Source organism: Ambystoma mexicanum, chromosome 3p, assembly GCF_040938575.1.
Source record: "Ambystoma mexicanum isolate Mex_15411 chromosome 3p, UKY_AmexF1_1, whole genome shotgun sequence".
NCBI lineage: Eukaryota > Metazoa > Chordata > Amphibia > Caudata > Ambystomatidae > Ambystoma > Ambystoma mexicanum.
In genome coordinates this window covers 775,623,732-775,643,397 of record NC_090925.1, presented here as the reverse complement: position 1 = coordinate 775,643,397, position 19,666 = coordinate 775,623,732, and the positions used below count along the sequence as shown (strand labels likewise).

Sequence of the window (19,666 nt, the reverse complement as noted above, 5' to 3'; positions counted from 1 at the left end):
ATGTCCATACATCTTTGAGGTAAATTTAGATGTCCAAACTCTATGACTTCAGGGGCCATGCTGCTAGGTTCATTGAGCTGGGTAGAGGATGTAGTGTTTGACCTTGATGCTGGGACAGTAGCTTGTACCAGCCCGGGAGTTTGATGGGGTCGCACGTCGCTAGTCTGCGTAAGTGTGGGAACCACGGTTGTCTCGCCCACATGGGAGCAACTAGGACGAGCGTCATCGATTCCCTGTTCATCTTGTTCACCACCTTCCTGATGAGAGGAGTTGGTGGAAAAGCGTATGCAAACATTCCTGACCAGTTCATCCACAGGGCGTTCCCCTGGGATCCTGGTTGTGGGAATCTGGACGCGAATTTGGGGAATTGTCTGTTTTCACTTGTGGCGAATAGGTCTATGGTGGGGGAACCCCACTGAGAGAAGAGATCTTCTACGATTTCTTTGTGTAGACACCATTCGTGCTCCTCTGGGAGGGGATCTCTGCTTAGTGCATCTGCTAGAGAATTGAGATCCCCTGGAACATGTTGCGATGACAGGAAGATGTTCCGTTTGAGTGCCCATGTCCAAATTTTCTGGGGAAGTTTGGGCAGATTTGGCGAACGAGTGCCTCCCTGCATGTTTCTGCACTGACAGATTCAACAGGTAGGGTTTGAACACTTGAAGCGCTCTGAATACTGCCAGAAGCTCTAGCAGGTTGATGCGATTCTTGGCCACTGAGTGAGACCAGAGACCCTGAGCTGTGTGGAAGAGGAGGTGAGCTCCCCACCCTGTCAGCCATGCATCGGTTGTGACTACCGCCTGTATCTCGGGATCGTAAAAGGGTTTCCCCTTGGACAGATTTTCTCTTGTCCACCAGTGAAGGCTTTGTACCAGTGTTGGCGAAACGACCACTAGATCGTCCCACTGACCACTTGCCTGAGACCACTGTTTCGCCAACCATTCCTGCATGGGACGCATGCGCAGGCGCGAGTGGGGGACCAGGTAAAACATGACGCTATCATGCCTAGCAAACGCATTGCTTTGAGTACCGTTATCTGACGACCGGCCTGATATTGAGGAATTTGCAGTAGTATATTCCGAATTCTCTCCTCTGATGGAAAGGTCAACCCCTCTTGTGTATCTAGGATAGCCTAGGAACTGTTTGGAGGTGCTTGGCACCAGACTTGACTTTTTCTCGTTTATTGAGAAACCCAATTCGAAGAGGAGGTCGATTGTTCTTTGAATGTTCGTTCTGCAAATCGCTGGGGTTTCCCCCGTGATGAGCCAGTCGTCCAGGTAAGGGTACACCGGGATTGCCTCCCTGCGTAGGTGTGCTGCCGCCACCGCCAGTACCTTGGTGAATACCCTTGGAGCCGAGGCTATTCCGAAGGGCAGTACCTTGAACTGGTAGTGCCGACTGTCCACCTTGAAGCGCAAGTACTTTCTGTGCGCTGGGAACATGGAAATATGAAAATAGGCATCTTTCATGTCCAATGTTGCCATGTAGTCCCCCTTTTTTAGGAGGGGGATTACCTCTTGGAGAGTAGTCATGCAAAACTTTTGGGGCTTCACATATTTGTTTGCAGGCCGTAAGTCTAATACTGGGCGCATTGTTCTTTGGTACAAGGAAGTAAGTTGAATAAATACCCTTGTTTACCTGGTGTCCCGGGACGAGTTCGATCGCGTCCTTTGCTAGCAGATTGACGATCTCCTCGAGGAGGATTCTTTGGTGGTCTAGAGAATGTGTTCTTTGTCGTGGAGGGTGGTTTCGGGGACGCTCTAAGAGTTCTATGCAGTATCCTGCGGACACTATGAACAGCGCCCATCTGTCTGATGTGATCCCTTCCCAAGCTTGGGTGAAGTTGGAAATGCGTCCTCCTACTGGGGATGCGTGAGAAGGGACCCTGAACGGAGCATCACTGTTTTGGTGGAGGCGTGCCGCCGCCTCTACTGGGGCTGCCTCTACTGGGGCTGTCTCTACCTTTACCCCGTACTCTCTTATTCCCTCTACTATAACCTTGGGTAGACTGTTAGTTATTGTTCCACTGCGTACCCTGGCCCTGGGAATAGTTTGACCCTCTTTGGGAATTTTGTCCGCGTGTGCGGTGAAAATTGCCATCACACCTTTGATTAGGGGGTTTGGTGGTTAGTTGACCTAGGGACTTGAGTGTTTCATACTCGTCCTTGGTATTTTTCAGCGCATCCTCGACCGCCTTACCGAACAATAGATCTGGCTCCACCGGTTTGTCTAACAATAATGCTTGTGTTTCGGCCTTGAATCCAGACTGCCGTAACTAAGCATGTCTCTTGATAACAGTACCCTCTGCTATCAATCTACCGGCATTATCTGCGGCATCAAAGGTTGCCTTTAAAATGCAACCGGATACGGCTCTCCCTTCCGCTGAGACGCATGCCAATTGGCTCTTTAGGGGCTCTGGGGCGGAATCTAGGAGTGCTGCGACTTCCTCCCACTGGTGGCAGTTATAACTCGCCAGTAGGGTGGTGGAGTTGGCGATTCTTGCTTGGTAGGCGGAAGTGGAGGCAACCTTTTTGCCGAACTCATACATTTTCTTGCTCTCCTTGTCGGGAGGAGCTTCTGATGATAAGGGTGTTCCTGCCCTCTTGCAGGTGTTTGCAACAACTAGGGAGTCCGGTTTCAGATGCCCTCTTATATACAGTGGGTCTGATTGGGCTGCCCTGAATAGCTTCTCAATCCTGGGATTGACTGCCCTGGTGCGATTGGGGTTTACCAGTGAGGGGTCTATTCTTCTTTGGATGGATTTAAGGATAGGGATGGCCTGTGCAACAGGTCTCCTTTCTCCCACCAACTCTTCGGCAAAATCTCTTTCCTCTTGAGCACCCTGGGTGTCAACGTGAAAGTGGTTTGCTGCTCTAGATAGGACCTCATTTAGGAGGGGCTGGTTGTCGACAGGGGAGTCGGTAACCGGTGGTTCTTTATCTACCGGGGAATCTACCCTGTATATTTCTGGGTCGTCCTCTTCCTCCTCTATTTCCTCATCATCATCCCCATAGTAGCCTGTCCCAGTCTGTTCTTCCAACATGCCCAAATCTGTATCCTCACAAAGGGAAGGATCTTCTTGTTCCTGAGAATAAGGGTGAATGTGGAAGGGATCTGAAGACTGTGTTGTTTCGAACCGGGACTTTTTACTTGGAGGAGGGGGGGATAGGATCCTTGGAGCCTGAGGGTGCTGACTCGTCGGGGTTATAAGTGAGAACTTTTTCGGTTTTTAGAATAGATATCTGCCAATGATGACATTCTCGACATGACTATCTATGTTCTCACTGGACCACTCTCTTGAACTGGGAATGACTTTACCTGGGGGGAGTTTCCTTGACTCATCTATAATAGAGGTGTGAGACCTGTCTGTTTGAGTGGAGTGGAATGTTTCTGTGGTGTGGAAGTAGGCTGAGATTGCTTCCTTTGTTGTTTTCCCCCCTCCCCGTGGCTGGAAGAGTGTTTGCCCTGCTTCTTTGGGCCTTCGGAGCTTTTCAACGCCTGGTGTCGAGCTTCGGTAGTGGTGGTACTATCCTTCTACCATGTAGGTTGGGATTCGGGAATGGGCGTTACTTGTACTGACGCCGACTCCTGGAGTGCGGTCTGGGGATAGAGGTCGCTTTCGTCTTCCGACGATCGAACCTCGGTTACCTTGGGGAGCGAGGCAATCTAGATCGCGAACGCCCATAGGACACCGATTCGGACCGTTCCCTATGTGCCTCTTTCCGAGAGCTCGACGTGCGCGTCGAGTCTCGGTGGGACTTCATGTGTTTGGAAGTGCTGTGGGTTGCGCTTACGTCGCCGGGGGTCTTCCCCATAGCCGCCCTGCCGGACGACCTTCCGAGGTCGAGGACCTGCGCCTGGCTGTCTTTCGACGCCGTGTTGCCCTCGCCGTCCGAAAGTAGGGCGTCGCTGCCGGCACCCTCTGCGGCCATGACCTCTTGACGCCTGGCGTGGTGGGCCCAACGCTTGTTAGAACAGTCCTTTAGTGTTTTAGGTTTGAACCTACTACACGCTCTGCAATTTGCCTCGGGGTGATCCCTTGGCAAGCAGAGATTGCATGTGGCGTGTCTGTCAACCCAAGGATACTTGCGGTTGCACTTTGGGCAAAATTGGAAAGGGGGTACCCTCCATACGCACCTTGAGGCAGCGGGCTGGTAAGTGTAGGAATATATATAACAGAATATACAAGAGTGTAGATTATGTCCACCCCCCACACTCCCTACTTGTAGGGCCAAGGCCTTCCTGGGCCCACTCTGTCGTGAAGCTCTCGACGGTCGCCTTCTTCTCCGGTTCGGCGTCGAGTGTTCGAATTTCGGTGGCTCGAGGTTAGGATGGAGAAAAAAAGGGGGAAATAACAATATTTTTCAAAGTATGGCTAATGCCAGGGAACTCCGCTGAATGCTTCCGACCAGAATGGCGGAAAAAAACAATCTGAGGGTCCTACACGCGTGAGGGATCATGGGTACAGTGGACGTCACACTAGGTATAGTATTACTGGCACGCCCTGTGTCGACGCCCATTTTCGAGTTTCGAAAAACAAACTGTAATACTCCGCAACTTCCACTAGATGTCAGCCTATGCACAGCATGTGATCTAAGCAGATTCCACAAGCCGCAGAAATATATATATATTTTTTTTTGTATTTGTAGAGCGCCTGCAGGCATCGAGGCGCTAGTACAGGAGCAGCTGAGTAGGCTTGATTCAGGGTTACAAAGAATGCGGCCCAACAGTAAGGTTACTTGGTTATAGTTACTAGATTACAGTTACAGGAAACGGATACAGGTAGTGGATTAATGTACAGATCCTCCCCCCCCCCCCCCCCCCCCCCCCCCCCCCCCCCGAGTCTCACTCTGCGACCTCATCCAGCATGTGACCGAGCTAACCCTCGAGACCCCTTCAGAGATACTTTTGACCTCTCAAGAGCATGTCCCAAAGCAGTTGAACCAGGTACGCGGGTGGTTTGTGGCCCTGGCATTCTGCCTCAAAATCATGAGCAAGTTTGCTGCTGCGAAGGCTCTAGTCCGAATCACTGTTAGATGGACGTCTCAAGAGTGTGGCAGAAAGGGGGCGGGATGGAGGAGTAATTATAATTTAGATTTTCTAGTAGTGTGTTTGATGGTTGGCAACAGATCTTACCGTGTCTAGAAGTTCGATGACCTTGGAAAAGAAAAACCACCAGCAAACTCGGGCCATCTGCATAAAAAAGGAGAAAATGTCACTAGAGACCGAACTTTGCTAGGAAGGCATACATTTTCGCACGTAAAACAGATCCAAAGAAGGGTTGTGAAATAAGTAAACGTCCCGGGATATTCCATGGAGTGCATATGCAGAAAGTATCACCAAATTATTAACTTGTTTGTGCCTGAAGCAAACCAGCCTAAGCCTGCCACAAAAGCAGCAGTCTGACCACACACCATTAGGCCGCAACACCTCTGCATGGGGCAGGTTTTGGTCTCATCCGGCCATACCATCCAACTACTAGGCACAGCCACAAAGTTTGCTGTTTGGCGCTTCAGCTAGCGGTTTGGACAGCTCCTTTAGGGACAGGGTTGGGCTCATTTACACAAGGGAACACCCAACCCTTTTTGGACGGCCAAGCGTGATAAGCTAAATAACAAATATCATGAATGTTGCACAGAGTTGTTACTATTGGTTTAGAATATTTGGTACACGCATTACAATTGCATATTTTGCCCTTTGAAAGCAAATAGTAAATATGATACTGGAAGACTCGGGAGAGAAGTTGATGTGACGCTGCAGCATTTAACAGTGAATGCCAAGAAAGGTGAGATGTCACTGAAATATTGGATTTCCTATTGCCGAGGCTGGGTGACTACTAGCACTGCTGGGAGAGTTCCTCTCTGCTCCTGTGGTCAGGATGTGAGTGATATATACCCACAGGTAGACAACTGGCTCTCTTCCCTAATCATACATGCTGTGGAGCAGCCATGGCAGCACTCCTGGGAAAGATGAATGTTGATTAAGGGTTCAGAATAACACTTCATGCAGGGATCTGCAACCTTTGGCTCTTCTGATGTTATAGACTACAACTCCCATCAGGCATCAGTCCCAAGGCCACAGTGTTTACATCGTAAGAATTAGAAGCTGCAAACGCATTAAGTAAGCTAAGAACACTTGGTTTCTAATCTTAATTGTGCATGTACACTATGGCATTCCTTAATTATTTATTGTGTCTTGCAGTACAATTTGTACTTTTAACACAAACCCAACTAAAAACAGCAACAATCATAACAATTCATCATAATTTGACATCATATATAATAAAATCCATATAACCTAATTATTAAACAATCAACCTCAACATTATGAGCTAAAGGTCCACTGCACAGGCCTTTAGAAACTCTAAAATACGGATGGATAAACACAATTAGTTACAATTTAAAATCCTCCTCCACAGTTCTTGGTTTGTAGAAAAATTAATGGATAAGGTTCGAATCCGCAAAGTCCACAGGCTAGAACACTGTACACACAAATGCTCTATATGCTTGTGGCAATGGCGACAAAGCCTCTGCTCCAGTGGGATATTCTTTCGTTGGCCCAGGATTTCTTGTGTTAGCACTAGGTTTAGCCTTAATCTTAAAATGTGAAACCTAAAGTGCCTTGAGTGATGCTTTTTCAAATATGGAGCGACAGTATTAAAATGTTTAATTATCCAGACAAAGTGATCACCAAAATATTGATATTGCAATAAAGATTCCCTTAAGTTAACCCACACATATCTCGATAATTTGATCTTAGCCAATTTAGGAGTAGTTCCCAATTCTTTTAGAGATGCACCTATTGCTTTTAATGTTTTTTAGGCAATCAGAAGCCCAGTCTACTAGCACCGGACATAAGCCTTTGCTCCATAAGGTGTTCAAACATTCAAAAATTGACGCAGCCGGTGGGGACAAAATACTTCCAAACAACTGCAGCTTCCCCCCAGTCAATCATAGTCTGTCTGGGGAGCTGACCTAGTTCATAGAGTATCCCAACTAGTGGGACTGACTGAGGTAACTGCAGGAGTCATGATTAAACCTTCCAATTTAGACCAATCCATTTGTATATTCCGTGCTTGGGCTCCATAAATCAATTTCAGGACCATTTGTTGTTTATATAGTTTTAAAACTGGGAGAATCGAAAATCTCCAGAATTTAGCATCAAATAGGCTTAACTTTACAAGTGCTCCCAAGAAATTGCCCTTGAGGTCCACCATGGCATTCCTTAATCATGGCTCCATGAAGTGAGGGCCTAATATCGCAGCCCTCATTTTGAAGTCAGCCACAGTTAACATGGCAGCTTACCGGTCCTGCACTCCAGTTCCTTGCATCACTTAACAGCATTTTCTTGCTACTTTCTTTATCAGTGTGTGTATGTATGTGTAACTTGTGCGCCATCACAGGTTTGCGAACATCCTCTTCCCCCCTGAACTCCCCTGCGCATTCCACTCCTGCACTTCTCCACTTGTGCAGAAGATTATGCCCCTGGTTCGCGAGCAGAATGCATCTGAAGGTGGTTGCATTCTTGCTGCTTACATCGGGCCTCCAACACCTCCCTGGTCATGGTGAGGTTCAATGTATCTCTGCCCCTGGTAGCATTCCAGCCCTGGCGCTCTATAATAGGGGTCAATTCTGTACTTTTCATATAGAACATTTCATGGGTGGCGGGGGGGGGGGGGTGGGAAGTGTTGGCTGCGCTGCTCGCTCAGTGTAGAATTTGAGGATCTGCCATATACCACCCCCTTTGAGTTGCAACACATAGCGAGTGGCTTTCCCCGAGCCCCCGCCAATCCCCCAGTCGTTATCCACAACCTCCTCAGAAGTCATTTTGCCACAAAAGTGCATATAAATGTCCTGCTATGGCAATATTATTGACTAGAAGAGAAAAAGAGGAATATCTTTCATTTTAGGGTGGTGTTCAAGGTTCTCAAGTGTTAAATGATGCTCACAGCAGGTGAAGAAAGTAAACTCAAGCCAGTGGAATCACAGAGACCCATCCAGTAACATGCATTCACACACACAACACAGTTTCTTAGATATGGAAGTCCAAAAGACAAGTTGCACAATTCTTCTGTTTAATCATATCTACAAATGGATCACAAATAATTTGTCAGATGCTGAACTACATCCCCACAACTTTATGCACCTTCTCATGACTTATCTGCGCTTGTTGTTCTACCCAATTTCCTTTTGTTGTACACATCCGGACTGCCCAATACAAATAAACACTCAATATGAATAGCATGGGGTATCCTTCCAGATCTCTTCTGCTCACCTCATGACTGTTAAAACCACCATACAAGTTTTGCTGGACAAGACAGCTAATTCACCTTACTCAGTCAGCCTGCCTAAACAGTACATCCCTCGACTTCAAGTTATCCATGCCAATGCAGTTAGACCAGTAGGCAGAAAGGAAGTCTGGCATACCATTGCACCACTGTCCTGGGTGGATAGCTCAGTGGCAGCGTGCGCGTCTTGGAAGCAAGACGACACGAAGCAACAACAGGTTCGATCCCCGGGTCCGCGCTTAAAAAAAAACCTCTGGGTGTTTAAGCGCGTTATAAATACGTAACTAAAACAAAAAAAAAAACACAATTACGCAACTAAAAAAAAAAAAACAATTCCTGTAACAGCGCCTCGATGCCTGCGGGCTGTGTGAGCGCTTTATAAATGTAAACAAACAAACAAACAAACAAACCAGCATGTGCTGCTTCCTCTGAACACGTAGTTACAGGCATGGTCCAGTAAACATTTTTATTGTCCCTACGGGTCGGCCATGTTTTTTTAAGCCTAAAATGGTCATTTTAGAAAACTTTCCTTTGGACCTTACCCGAGTTTTCGTCCATTAAACGCATGCGAAAACAGGCACCAAGGAGCCGCCATTTTGTGATAATCCTATCACTTGCCGCATCGCCCTGGCTGACCTGCTTCTGCGGCACTAAATCAATTCCCCCGCCCCTGAGCCTGACATTATCAAAACATTCATATTCCCCGCCTCTCTCCGTGATGTTACTGTGCTGCGTAGGCAAACGCGCCCAGTCGTCTTCTATGCGACTCCACACAGAACCCGGAAACCAACACAGACCATCTCACAACACGGCGCACCACAATTCGGAATATGAAACTGTACTTTAAAATCAAACAGCAACACGGTACATTTGGTAAAGTACATTTATTTGACATTAAAAGTTTAGAGAATATTCAGCAATTGCCATATGAACTCCGAAAGCCATTTATTTTCTTTTATCTGTATCCGCAATGGTACACAGGGTGTTGCTTTTCGTTAAAAGAAGCACTTTGGAAGCACGGTGAACCGCAAGGCTGTTCCATCAACTAGGCACTAGTCCATCGTAAAGGTTGATATGTTGCTTCTAGCCACTAGTACAGCGTAAGGGCATGTGGGCCCTTGGCGATCGTCCCATAAAATTGTCAGTGTGCTCCAGTTGTTCACACGAAGCTGCAGGTGTCTCACGAAAAAACGGTCTGCTGGTGTCTCAAACCGATGACAGTAGCAGAAGGGGAGCAAATACCTGTTATGAAAACAAAAAATGTATAATTAGTCTCGCCAGCCGATCTTCATTAATATTACTCATTTTATTTATTACGGCCGATCAGAAACTATTTACTTGCAAGGATAGTTCAATGGAGTATGTTGGGCTCTAAAATCAATGCGAAAAGTAACGAAATAAATCGAGGCCAACACACAATGATAAACGACAGTCTACATGCGTGTGGAATGATATGATATGGCATTTGTAACGCGCCTATACACATGTGTTTCAAGGCGCGACGAGGCAGGGGGGGGAACAAGGGCAGTTGGACAACGATCCTACTAGGCCAGGTGTCTTTCAGATCGCGCATGGGGGAGGTGGGTAAAAGTGCTGTACATGGTTAGTCGAATACAAGATAAATAATAGGGCCAGCTGGTGGCAAGTGCAAGGTAAATGCCGGGAGAAGGGGCTGAAGGATACAGAGACAGTCCCGTAGTGCAGGTAGGCAGTGCAGGGAAAAGTGGCTGGGCCAAGGACCGAGATCGGTGAGACCAGTGGACCTGCATGCCCATGTGCCCACTACGAACACGTTTTCCTTGCTTTTCCTAGCTCTTCATTCATTCATGCATCCATTCATTAATTCTTCATTCCGGTATAAAAGCGTCTAAAGATTTACTCACATTATATTTCAAATTTCCATTGTGTCTCTTCGTAATGCAGTCTGTAAAACGGACCGTGCTCTTGACAACGATTTTTCGTAAACTGAACTAAAATGAAACTCGGTCTAGTTTCTGAATTTTCTGCCTTATCGTCTCTTACGTTATTGCGCACCCTCTTCAAATGTAGTTCTTTCGGCATGGTCCCTGTCTCAAGGTCAAAAAACAATAGACCCTTATACTTCCAGTGCGACTTGTGGGCCTCTTCTGGGCGCGAGCTGAAAATCAAAGCCGCTGTCCTTCGCATTCTTTATTTGCAACATCACGTAGTAAAGGCATCTGTGAGAACTTGAAGTTTAGAATCCCTCTATGTAGTGCGCCTCAATGTGCAAATGCGAACTGGCTTCTCTCCCAAATGCCACGGCCCGCTTGGCGCGTTCTAAGGCCCCCAATTTTGCCCCCGTTGTCTGCGAGCTTTGCAGCCCCAAAAAATCGTAACTATGGAGACATTTAATTTTTGGCGGAAGGTCAGGAATAGTATAAAGTACCACAGGAGTTGAGTTAAAAGTGAGATTTATTGTTTGTTTGTTTTATTATTTGCAATACGCAAGCCTCCCCTCCGTTAACAGTGCGCAGCATTTACATTTACATGAGATGAGACATGAGAAAAATATATACATACACATATGTGAGGTGAATAGAGAGAATTCAAAGATGACACCCAGCTTGTTCGCCACCCATGATGGTGAAGGTAGGGGTTAGGGTTACAGGTACACTGTACAATAACATTTATTTACAAAAAGACAATCGTATTGCAATTATTTAAACCGGGATTTGTACTTCACAACCCGCTGTGCTTGGGGTGGACATGGCACAGTTGCAATGTTCGGTGGCAATGGATCACTGCTCTGCACGGAAACGTCCAAAATTCCATATCTGTGCTTCTCTAACACAGCAACAATAAGGCCTTTCACAAAGTCGAACTGCATTTCATCATAGACTGGTTTGATCACCCATTGCTTACTTCGTTTTGAAAACACCTTACTGTAGCGAGGCATCCTTACTTTACCCCTAGTCCTAGATTGTTCACGTCCGACATTGCTGTTATGGGCCAAGACCGCTAGTAGAGTGCGATGTTTCATGCCCCGAAAGCTAAAATGCAAGCGCTTTGGCCTGTACTTTAGGCACATATTGTGGAACACCTCCAAATCTCCTGTGTGACAGAATTCTGTCAGTCCTCTCAAATCTATTGATAGAGTTTTGTCGAAAACAATCTTCTCAATGGCTTTGTGTGTCGGTGAAGATGGAATCAACCACTTCTTCTTCCATGCCTCCTCTGGGGAAAAAGGGCCATGTTCACATTGGTGGAAATGTTGGTTTTCTGTCCAGCAGTGAACGTTGGTACAGTGGTGCATCAGTGTCCGACATTTTTCAAGTAGTATTTCCACTGACCCTTCACAAGTTTTTGAGCTCCACCAAAGATGGTTGGGGATAGACTGGGACCACTGCAAAATACTTTCAAAACCTTTTTTTTTTCCTGCGCCCGAGATTTTCCTACTGATTGATTTAGCAAGATGCCATACGTCAAATTGATGATTAATATGTGGGAACTGCTCTCTCATTGTCTTGGCAATTGAAACGTGTCTGTCCGTGGCTATTAGGTCGATGTGCATTCCCCTTGATTGTAGATATTCCACTGATTTTATAAATCCTAGTTTCTCCATGGCCACTGAGGATGTACATTGTGTTACCTGCACGACCACCAAACTCACAATTTTCTTACTATCCATGTCCCGAAAGTGGTAGGTGCAGTACTTGGCAGAAAATCCAGGGCTGTCGCACTGTCCATCGCCGGCTAGCCTGAAACGTTTCCCTTCGAATGTACTTACTAGAGACAATTGTTCAATTTTCCAAGCATCACTAATGGCCGGAAACAGATAATCATGTTGGTATATGTAGTACAGTGATTTAGAAATGAAATGGAGTCCCACAAACTGAAAGAAAGCCTCTAACTTTCTAAAACTGGAGCCACTAAAAAGAGATGCAGCTGCACACAGTAGAATGCCTGCTGGCATTTTCCCCAGCATCGTTTGTGCAGACCATGAGAACCTATGATTTAATCTACAGGCAGCATTTATTTTGACGTTACTGCCTTTTATTTGACGAGTCACATTAATCAATGGCTTCTCACATACTTTCCCTCTTACGGAATGCACACATTTCAGCATACTTATAATTTCCATCAAACAACTGTCGAATACAATGTATTTGCTCTCTTTCATTAGACTGTCATCCTGCGTCAACGTTGTTTCGGCCTGTGACGTTGTGGAGATTTCAACATATTGGAAAGTAAGATCGCTGATATCAAGTTCTGATGCGTCTATGGATGCTGCGGCTGGTTCATTCTCTGTTATTTCGACATCTATTACTTCAACATTGATGGGAGAACACAACAATGTCGACAGGTTTTTGGGTGGCAATTTTTTGGCGGGTGTAGATTGTGTGAATTGATCTGCAACTACTTCAGAGCTATCTTCAATACATTCAATATCATCTTCTTGTGGTGGTGCGGTCGCACTGTAGCAATGGTCCAATGCAACTTTGCTGTATTCTCCAAACACAGTTAATTCATGTTCTGGCCATTGGACATGAGCATCTCGAGCCTGAACACGCCTCGCCTCAATTAATAGTTCCTCCAAAGTGTACATGGTCTGGCAAGCAACATCTCTCATTCGCTTCACTGTCTGTGTATGTATAGTTCTGACACCCACGGGTAACTGGAAGAGAGATTGGAAAAGGGATGTTCAGTTTAAACACAAGATAAAGTGTAGTCCAATTGACTGGAAAAAAACATAAAATAGTCCCCAGCACAAACATTTTTTTAAAGTTATGAACTGTTTGTAACTAACCTTTTATTGGGTTTTTTTCTTTGCAACTTTGACTCGACCTTCAACATCTGCACGCTGTAGCTCCGATTCGTTTCCGCATGTCCTCCCTTCCTCTTGCGCTGCAACGACTATATTTTCTGTATCCGCATAGACAGCACGGAATGAGGCTCCATCGTCTCCCTGAAACATAGTACTTTCATTACTATGTATCAAAATATTGTTAGCATAAAACACACGTGAGGACGAACACACAGGTACATCTCAATAGCCAAACACGATTTAAACATTGTGTGCAACAATCAAACGACAAGTATTCGACCAGTGATGATCTATTTCGATGGAGCTGTCAGTATCCATACCTCTGGCTCTGCATTGACTGCCATGAATGGTTGTATTGGAGAGGAGGCATCAGCATCTCCCTGAAACACAGTACTTGCATTAGTATGGTTTTCAATATTGGAAACATAACACACACTTGGGGTCGAGGGCACAGGTACATATAAAGAGATAACCACAAATGATGCATTGTCTAAAAGAATCAAGGAAAATCTAAATATGATCACATTTCATCGACTTATTTCTCCGATTTATTTACATCTGCATCATCTAAATGGGATGTTGCGATTGTAGTGGAAGCTCCGTCGTCTCCCTGAAACACAGCACTTGCGTTAATAGGGAAGAAAGTATAGCAAATGGAATCACGTTATATGATCACGCATGATGGAGCTGTCAGTATCCATACCTCGTGCTGCTGAAGAATATCTATGGATGTTGCAAATGTAGTGAGCACTTCCGAAAGCTGTTGCGCCGATTCGTACACACATGGTCCCGCTTCAACTTCCCCTGGAATTACTTGAATGTCAGGCTCTGCATCAAGTGCAGGGGTTGACGCTCCATGAATTGCCTGAAACATAGTACTTGCATTAGTGAGGATTACAATAGTGAAAACATAACACACACCTGGGGTCGACAGCACAGTTACATATCAACGGCTAACCACGAATGAAACATTGTGTAGAACAATCAAACGACAAGAATTCCAGCTCTGATGATGACTCTCGATGGAGGTGTCAGTATCCATACCTCCTGCTGGTGAAGAACATCTAGAAATGTTGTAGATGTGGCGGACGCTTCAGCATCTCCCTGAAAGACAGTACTTGCATTAGTATATCAATTGGAAAGAACCAACCAAACATTCAGTAAAATAATTACACGATAGAATAAAACTATTACTTGACATGCATAAAACAAGTCTGTAGCGGATTAGCCTAGTAAGATTACCTTATACGCGCTAGAAGTGGTTGATAACTGCGACCATGTCAAGGATGTAGAATGTTCTAGCTTCAGATTCAAGGGATAGTCAAGAAGTTGTAAAGGTAAATTAATGATTGATAATGAAATGCCAATATTAAAAATAGCCATGTAAGGCGACAGAATACTTGAAAAATGCTCAATACAGCACAGTTCCCTGTTCCCATATATATACATTGCGTTTGTGGGTTATGAAATCGAAAAAGAATATATTGATAAATGTCATTATTCAGAAAACTATACACTCATATCAATATCGAAATTATTACAAGGGATAGAACACCTACAATATCAATCCATTCGCCTACCTACACACTACCGCAAGGCCTAAAGCTAAATCCGGACACTTGACTCACCGGTGGCTGAATGTGGACGAATAGAGTGGGAATAGCGTTTGAGCAATTTCCGTGTCATTCGCCGTTTATGCTTCTTTGTTACCCAAGATGTTGTGTACATGTCCAAGGAAAAGTGCCGGCTGCAGATGCGGTATCGATCACCCCTCTTGTCCTGTAAGACTTGGTGGACTCTACTTTCCAGCTCATCCAGTGGATATCCGCAATGTCTGACCCATTCTCTTATTCGAGCAACAGTTTTTGGGAATACATGCATTGTAGTGCCTTCAGATTTCGCATGGGTCTTCGAAGGGCAAACGCTAATCGAACAGGCAGGCATTGTTGATAAATCTGAAAAGTAAATATCGACATTATTATACAATCTTCAAGAATAAAGATTTGATACAAAAGTAAATGAATCATACAATGATCAATGCAAGGTTTGTTTTGGTCGCAGGAACTATACCAGTTCATTATGTGCGGCTTAGTATTTGCATAAATTGCAGAAAAGTATAAATGATGTGACTAAAATCTGAACATGTGACACAGATGAAAATAAATAGATCTATTGATAGCATAGCAATGGAAACTCAAGTCAATAGCAATGAGACCAATGAACATAGAACTATTGTGTACTCTACTCGCAAATAGATAGAAATTTAAAAATCTGCGAAATATGACTAGGATACATGGCCTTACCTTGACCAACAAACAGTTGGATTCAGCAAGCAGAGCAGTATGTTGCAGGAGAATAGGAGGGTGGCCACAGGTAGCACACTGATGGGTTTGCTCTAAGCGGTCACATAAGTTCACGGATAGCACGACTACGAGCAGATTAGCGTAGATCTCAGTGGTTGCCAGGTAGCACGTTCAGGAGTTGACTTGCAAAGCACAAAGATGTTCTCATGAGACATATCAAGTAGTTTATAAAGTGAAACAGGGGTGTGTTTGTGAATGAATGACGTATGTATGTCGTGGTATTAGGGGGGCGGCCTGCTTCAAGGGGAGGCCTGGCTAGAGACACGGGGTCTGAGGAGGACATGTGACCGATGGCCCATTGGCGTGGGATATCTTTTGAAGTGTACATGTAGTTTGGCACCTTGGCCTTTCGCGCCCCATGCCAGTGCTCATCCCCGGGTGCGAACCGCCTTTGATAGAGGGGGTGGGATGGATGGGCCTGGGGCGTGCAGATAAGGCACAGGAAGACTGCTGAATGGAGACACACTTATGTGGATTGCAGGGGGGCGGCCTGCTTCAAGGGGAGGCCTGGCTGGAGACACGGGGTCTGAGGAGGCCATGTGAGCAATGGCCCCTTGGCGTGGGATACCTTTTGAAGTGTACATGCTGTTTGGCACCTTGGCTGTTTGCACCCGTGACAGCCCCCCATGCCAGCGCTCATCCCCGGTTGCGAACAGCCTTTGATAGAGGGGGTGGGATGGATGGGCCTGGGGCGTGCAGATAAGGCACAGGAAGACTTCTGAATGGAGACACACTTATGTGGATTGCAGGGGGGCGGCCTGCTTCAAGGGGAGGCCTGGCTGGAGACACGGGGTCTGAGGAGGACATGTGACCGATGGCCCCTTGGCGTGGGATACCTTTTGAAGTGTACATGTAGTTTGGCACCTTGGCCTTTCGCGCCCCTGACAGCGCGCATCCACTGGCGCAAACTGCCTTTGATAGAGGGTGGGTGGGATGAAGGGGCCTGGGGCGTGCAGATAAGGCACAGGAAGACTGCTGAATGGAGACACACTTATGTGGATTGCAGGGGGGGCGGCCTGCTTCAAGGGGAGGCCTGGCTGGAGACACGGGGTCTGAGGAGGACATGTGACCGATGGCCCCTTGGCGTGGGATACCTTTTGAAGTGTACATGTAGTTTGGCACCTTGGCCTTTCGCGCCCCATGCCAGCACTCATCCCCGGGTGCGAACTGCCTTTGATAGAGGGGGTGGGATGGATGGGCCTGGGGCGTGCAGATAAGGCACAGGAAGACTGCTCAATGGAGACACTTATGTGGATTGCTGGGGGGCGGCCTGCTTCAAGGGGAGGCCTGGCTGGAGACACGGGGTCTGAGGAGGCATTGTGAGCAATGGCCCCTTGGTGTGGGATACCTTTTGAAGTGTACATGCTTTTTGGCACCTTGGCCGTTCGCGTCCCAGACAGCCCCACATGCCAGCGCTCATCCACGGGTGCGAACTGCCTTTGATAGTATATCGTTGCTTACCAATAACAAATGCCACATACCGAAGATTCTTGTGAGCACAGACCCACACTTCAACCGGTGTATTATAGTGGTCAAGACCCTTAACCTAAGGCCTGCATAATCCAATGGTAATTGTTAGTATAGATATATGTGTGACTTTTATAGAGACATAACCTACTGAAAGACTTTGAACAAGTGTTATTTAGTGCATGCATTCTCGAGAATATGTTATCTTAGCTTAAATAGATAGTGACCACCCTGCTTCACAGCAACCAGACCTTCACCCATTCGGAGCACGGATGTCTGACGTCCATCCTTGAATGGAGACACACTTGATTCATTTAAAAAACCGAAACAACCATTGTTAAAATATATGTGGTGTTTTATTTTGTATCTTATTTTCATGACACAAAAATACAAGACTTTAAAGATTATACAGGTCAGGTTGCAGCACAGCGAGAGAAAATCCCCTGTACTGACCGCTGTCACTCGGGAACGTTTCTCTTATGGCACGAACGGCACAGGCGGGTATCACTCTTCGAACGCGGTGTCCAAGCCTCCCGTGGAGCCACCATGTAAAGGAACGATAGGCCACCAGCCTGTACCACCTGTGAAAAGGAATGAAACTGTTTTTAAATGACCAAGATAAGTTTAATAAACGTTTGTTGTCAATGACAATTCTTGTAACTAATGGCATTCTGCACGGACAAATGCTATCTAGACAATGCACACTATTGAACGATTTACATGCGTTACAATGATATGTAGATCTAATTTTGGATATAGTAGAAGAACATGAAATAGTTCGATTACGAGGACGAACAGTTGCGCGAAGTTCGTGCATAAGCACCATCATTATTCTCAACACGGCCCGTGTGAGGCAGGCTGCCCTGAAGTCTGGCAGCTCGGTGATGCATTGCGGTTGTGGCTCGCCTTCCGAAATGTAGGCCAGGCATCCCGAGTTTTCTCGGCAGCAGCAGTTCTCCTCCTCGGTTGGCATTAGCTTGCACCGATTGCATGTGCACCAGGTGGAGACGCTGTCCATGCGACTAGGCCCAGGCTCTTCATCTGTTGAATCGTCCTCCCAACTGCCGTCCGAATCCCCATCGTTTTCGCGTGCTTCCCTTTCCAGTAGTTCCTCCTCGGTATACTCGGGCTCGTACATGTAGGGCATTATTGTAGCCATTGTGTGGTAAACAAAGTAAAATAATTTACCGAGATGGTACAGGTGTTCAAACGGGCTGCAAGCGGCGAAGGTAGCTGACCAGAGCACAGAAACAAGTCACAAAATACTGTAGGTAACACAGAGAGAGGAATGGAATCGAAAATCTGCTGCTGTGTGTTGTGAAACGGTCTGTTTATACTATTGAGGAAAGAGGCGTCCTGCCATTTCCATGGCGACACGTCATTAGCTGAAGCGCAGCGAATGTTGACACAAGACGTGCTTTGGCGTTGTGAAATGGGGGGTACGAGTCTGCTGATGACAGGCTCAGGGGCGGGGGAATTGATTTAGTGCCGCAGAAGCAGGTCAGCCAGGGCGATGGGGCAAGTGATAGGATTATCACAAAATGGCAGCTCCCTGGTGCCTGTTTTCGCGTGCGTTTAATGGACGAAAACTCGGGTAAGGTCCATAGGAAAGTTTTCTAAAATCGAGCCACATGGGCTTAAGAAAACATGGCCGACCCGTAGGGACAATAACATTTTTTACTGGCGTCACCCAAGACAAAAAGGCATCGATGGAGAGGCCGCTAAATACTCATGGAATAAACTAAAGTTCTCTTGAACAGCATTCTGATTTACCAACCAAAATATGATCATGCCGGGTGGATAGCCGGCAGTTTAAGATCTCGCCCCTGACCAGGGGCAAGCCTGCACTTCTCAAGCTCAAATCACATACTCAGCAATTCGTGAGTCCTTGGTAAAAAAAAAATGGAGCCCTTTTAAATTGGGTAATTACTGCTAATTGCATTAAGCAATTGATAAATTCCTGAGATTATCCCCATCTATGTTCTTGATGCAAATGTAACATACCATTTATCAGATTTTAGAACATCTCCAAAGCACACAGTAGGTAAAATAGTGGGCATTAATTTGCTGTTCAGTGACCCTGGTGATGGGACACACGCCCTGACCACATCCAAGGCAAAATAAATATCCTAGTCTTTACTAAATTCCAAGAACTATAACCTAGTCTTCTTTCAGAGGTTCAAGACGTTTGGAAGATAATGTTTACAGCCCATTTAAGTTGACCACAATAGCTGTAGCCATTTTATATAAGAAAACAGTGTGAAAATAATCTAATTTGGAAGAGAACGCATACATAAAAGAAGTACCCATAACAAAAGAGAACGATACCCCTATTGACGACCCACAAGAATGAAATCCTTACATGGTTCTTCAATTTAGTCACAATTAAAAAGCTGCTTTTATAAGGTAAAAAGGGCTTGCAAATCTGAGATTAAATACACGCACTGTTCTCGTCCTTGAATCTTATTATTCCTTTTGAGTTTTTGCAATGAGTGCATACTTTTTTCTTATGTATATAGATTTGGTATTTTTTATAAATCTTGGAATATTCAAAGAACATTCTCATTGAACATTTTGCAATGCATATGCTGAGGCGTAGCCAGGATTGTTTAACTAGTGGGCCTGAAATGTAGTAACACCACCCTAGGGGAGCGCACAAAGGGAAGGAAGTGGTGTTTTGTTCTCCCCCACACAATGTGCAGGAGCGAGAGGGCATAGTGAGGGAGTCCGAACCAAAGAAGTGGAGTCTGGGGCCAGAGGGCC

General features: G+C 45.9%; 1 protein-coding gene across 4 annotated transcripts in view; it reads right to left on the bottom strand.

Annotated features, from left to right (window-relative positions):
• Window positions 1-19,666, bottom strand: part of LOC138580854 (very long chain fatty acid elongase 4-like) — a 298,176-nt gene that overhangs the window by 43,416 nt on the left and 235,094 nt on the right. For all 4 annotated transcript variants that reach the window (XM_069651730.1, XM_069651733.1, XM_069651731.1 and 1 more), the window contains exon 5: window positions 5,137-5,193. In XM_069651730.1, the coding sequence (XP_069507831.1) occupies window positions 5,137-5,193 (57 nt within the window). The remainder of the gene's footprint in view (window positions 1-5,136; window positions 5,194-19,666) is intronic.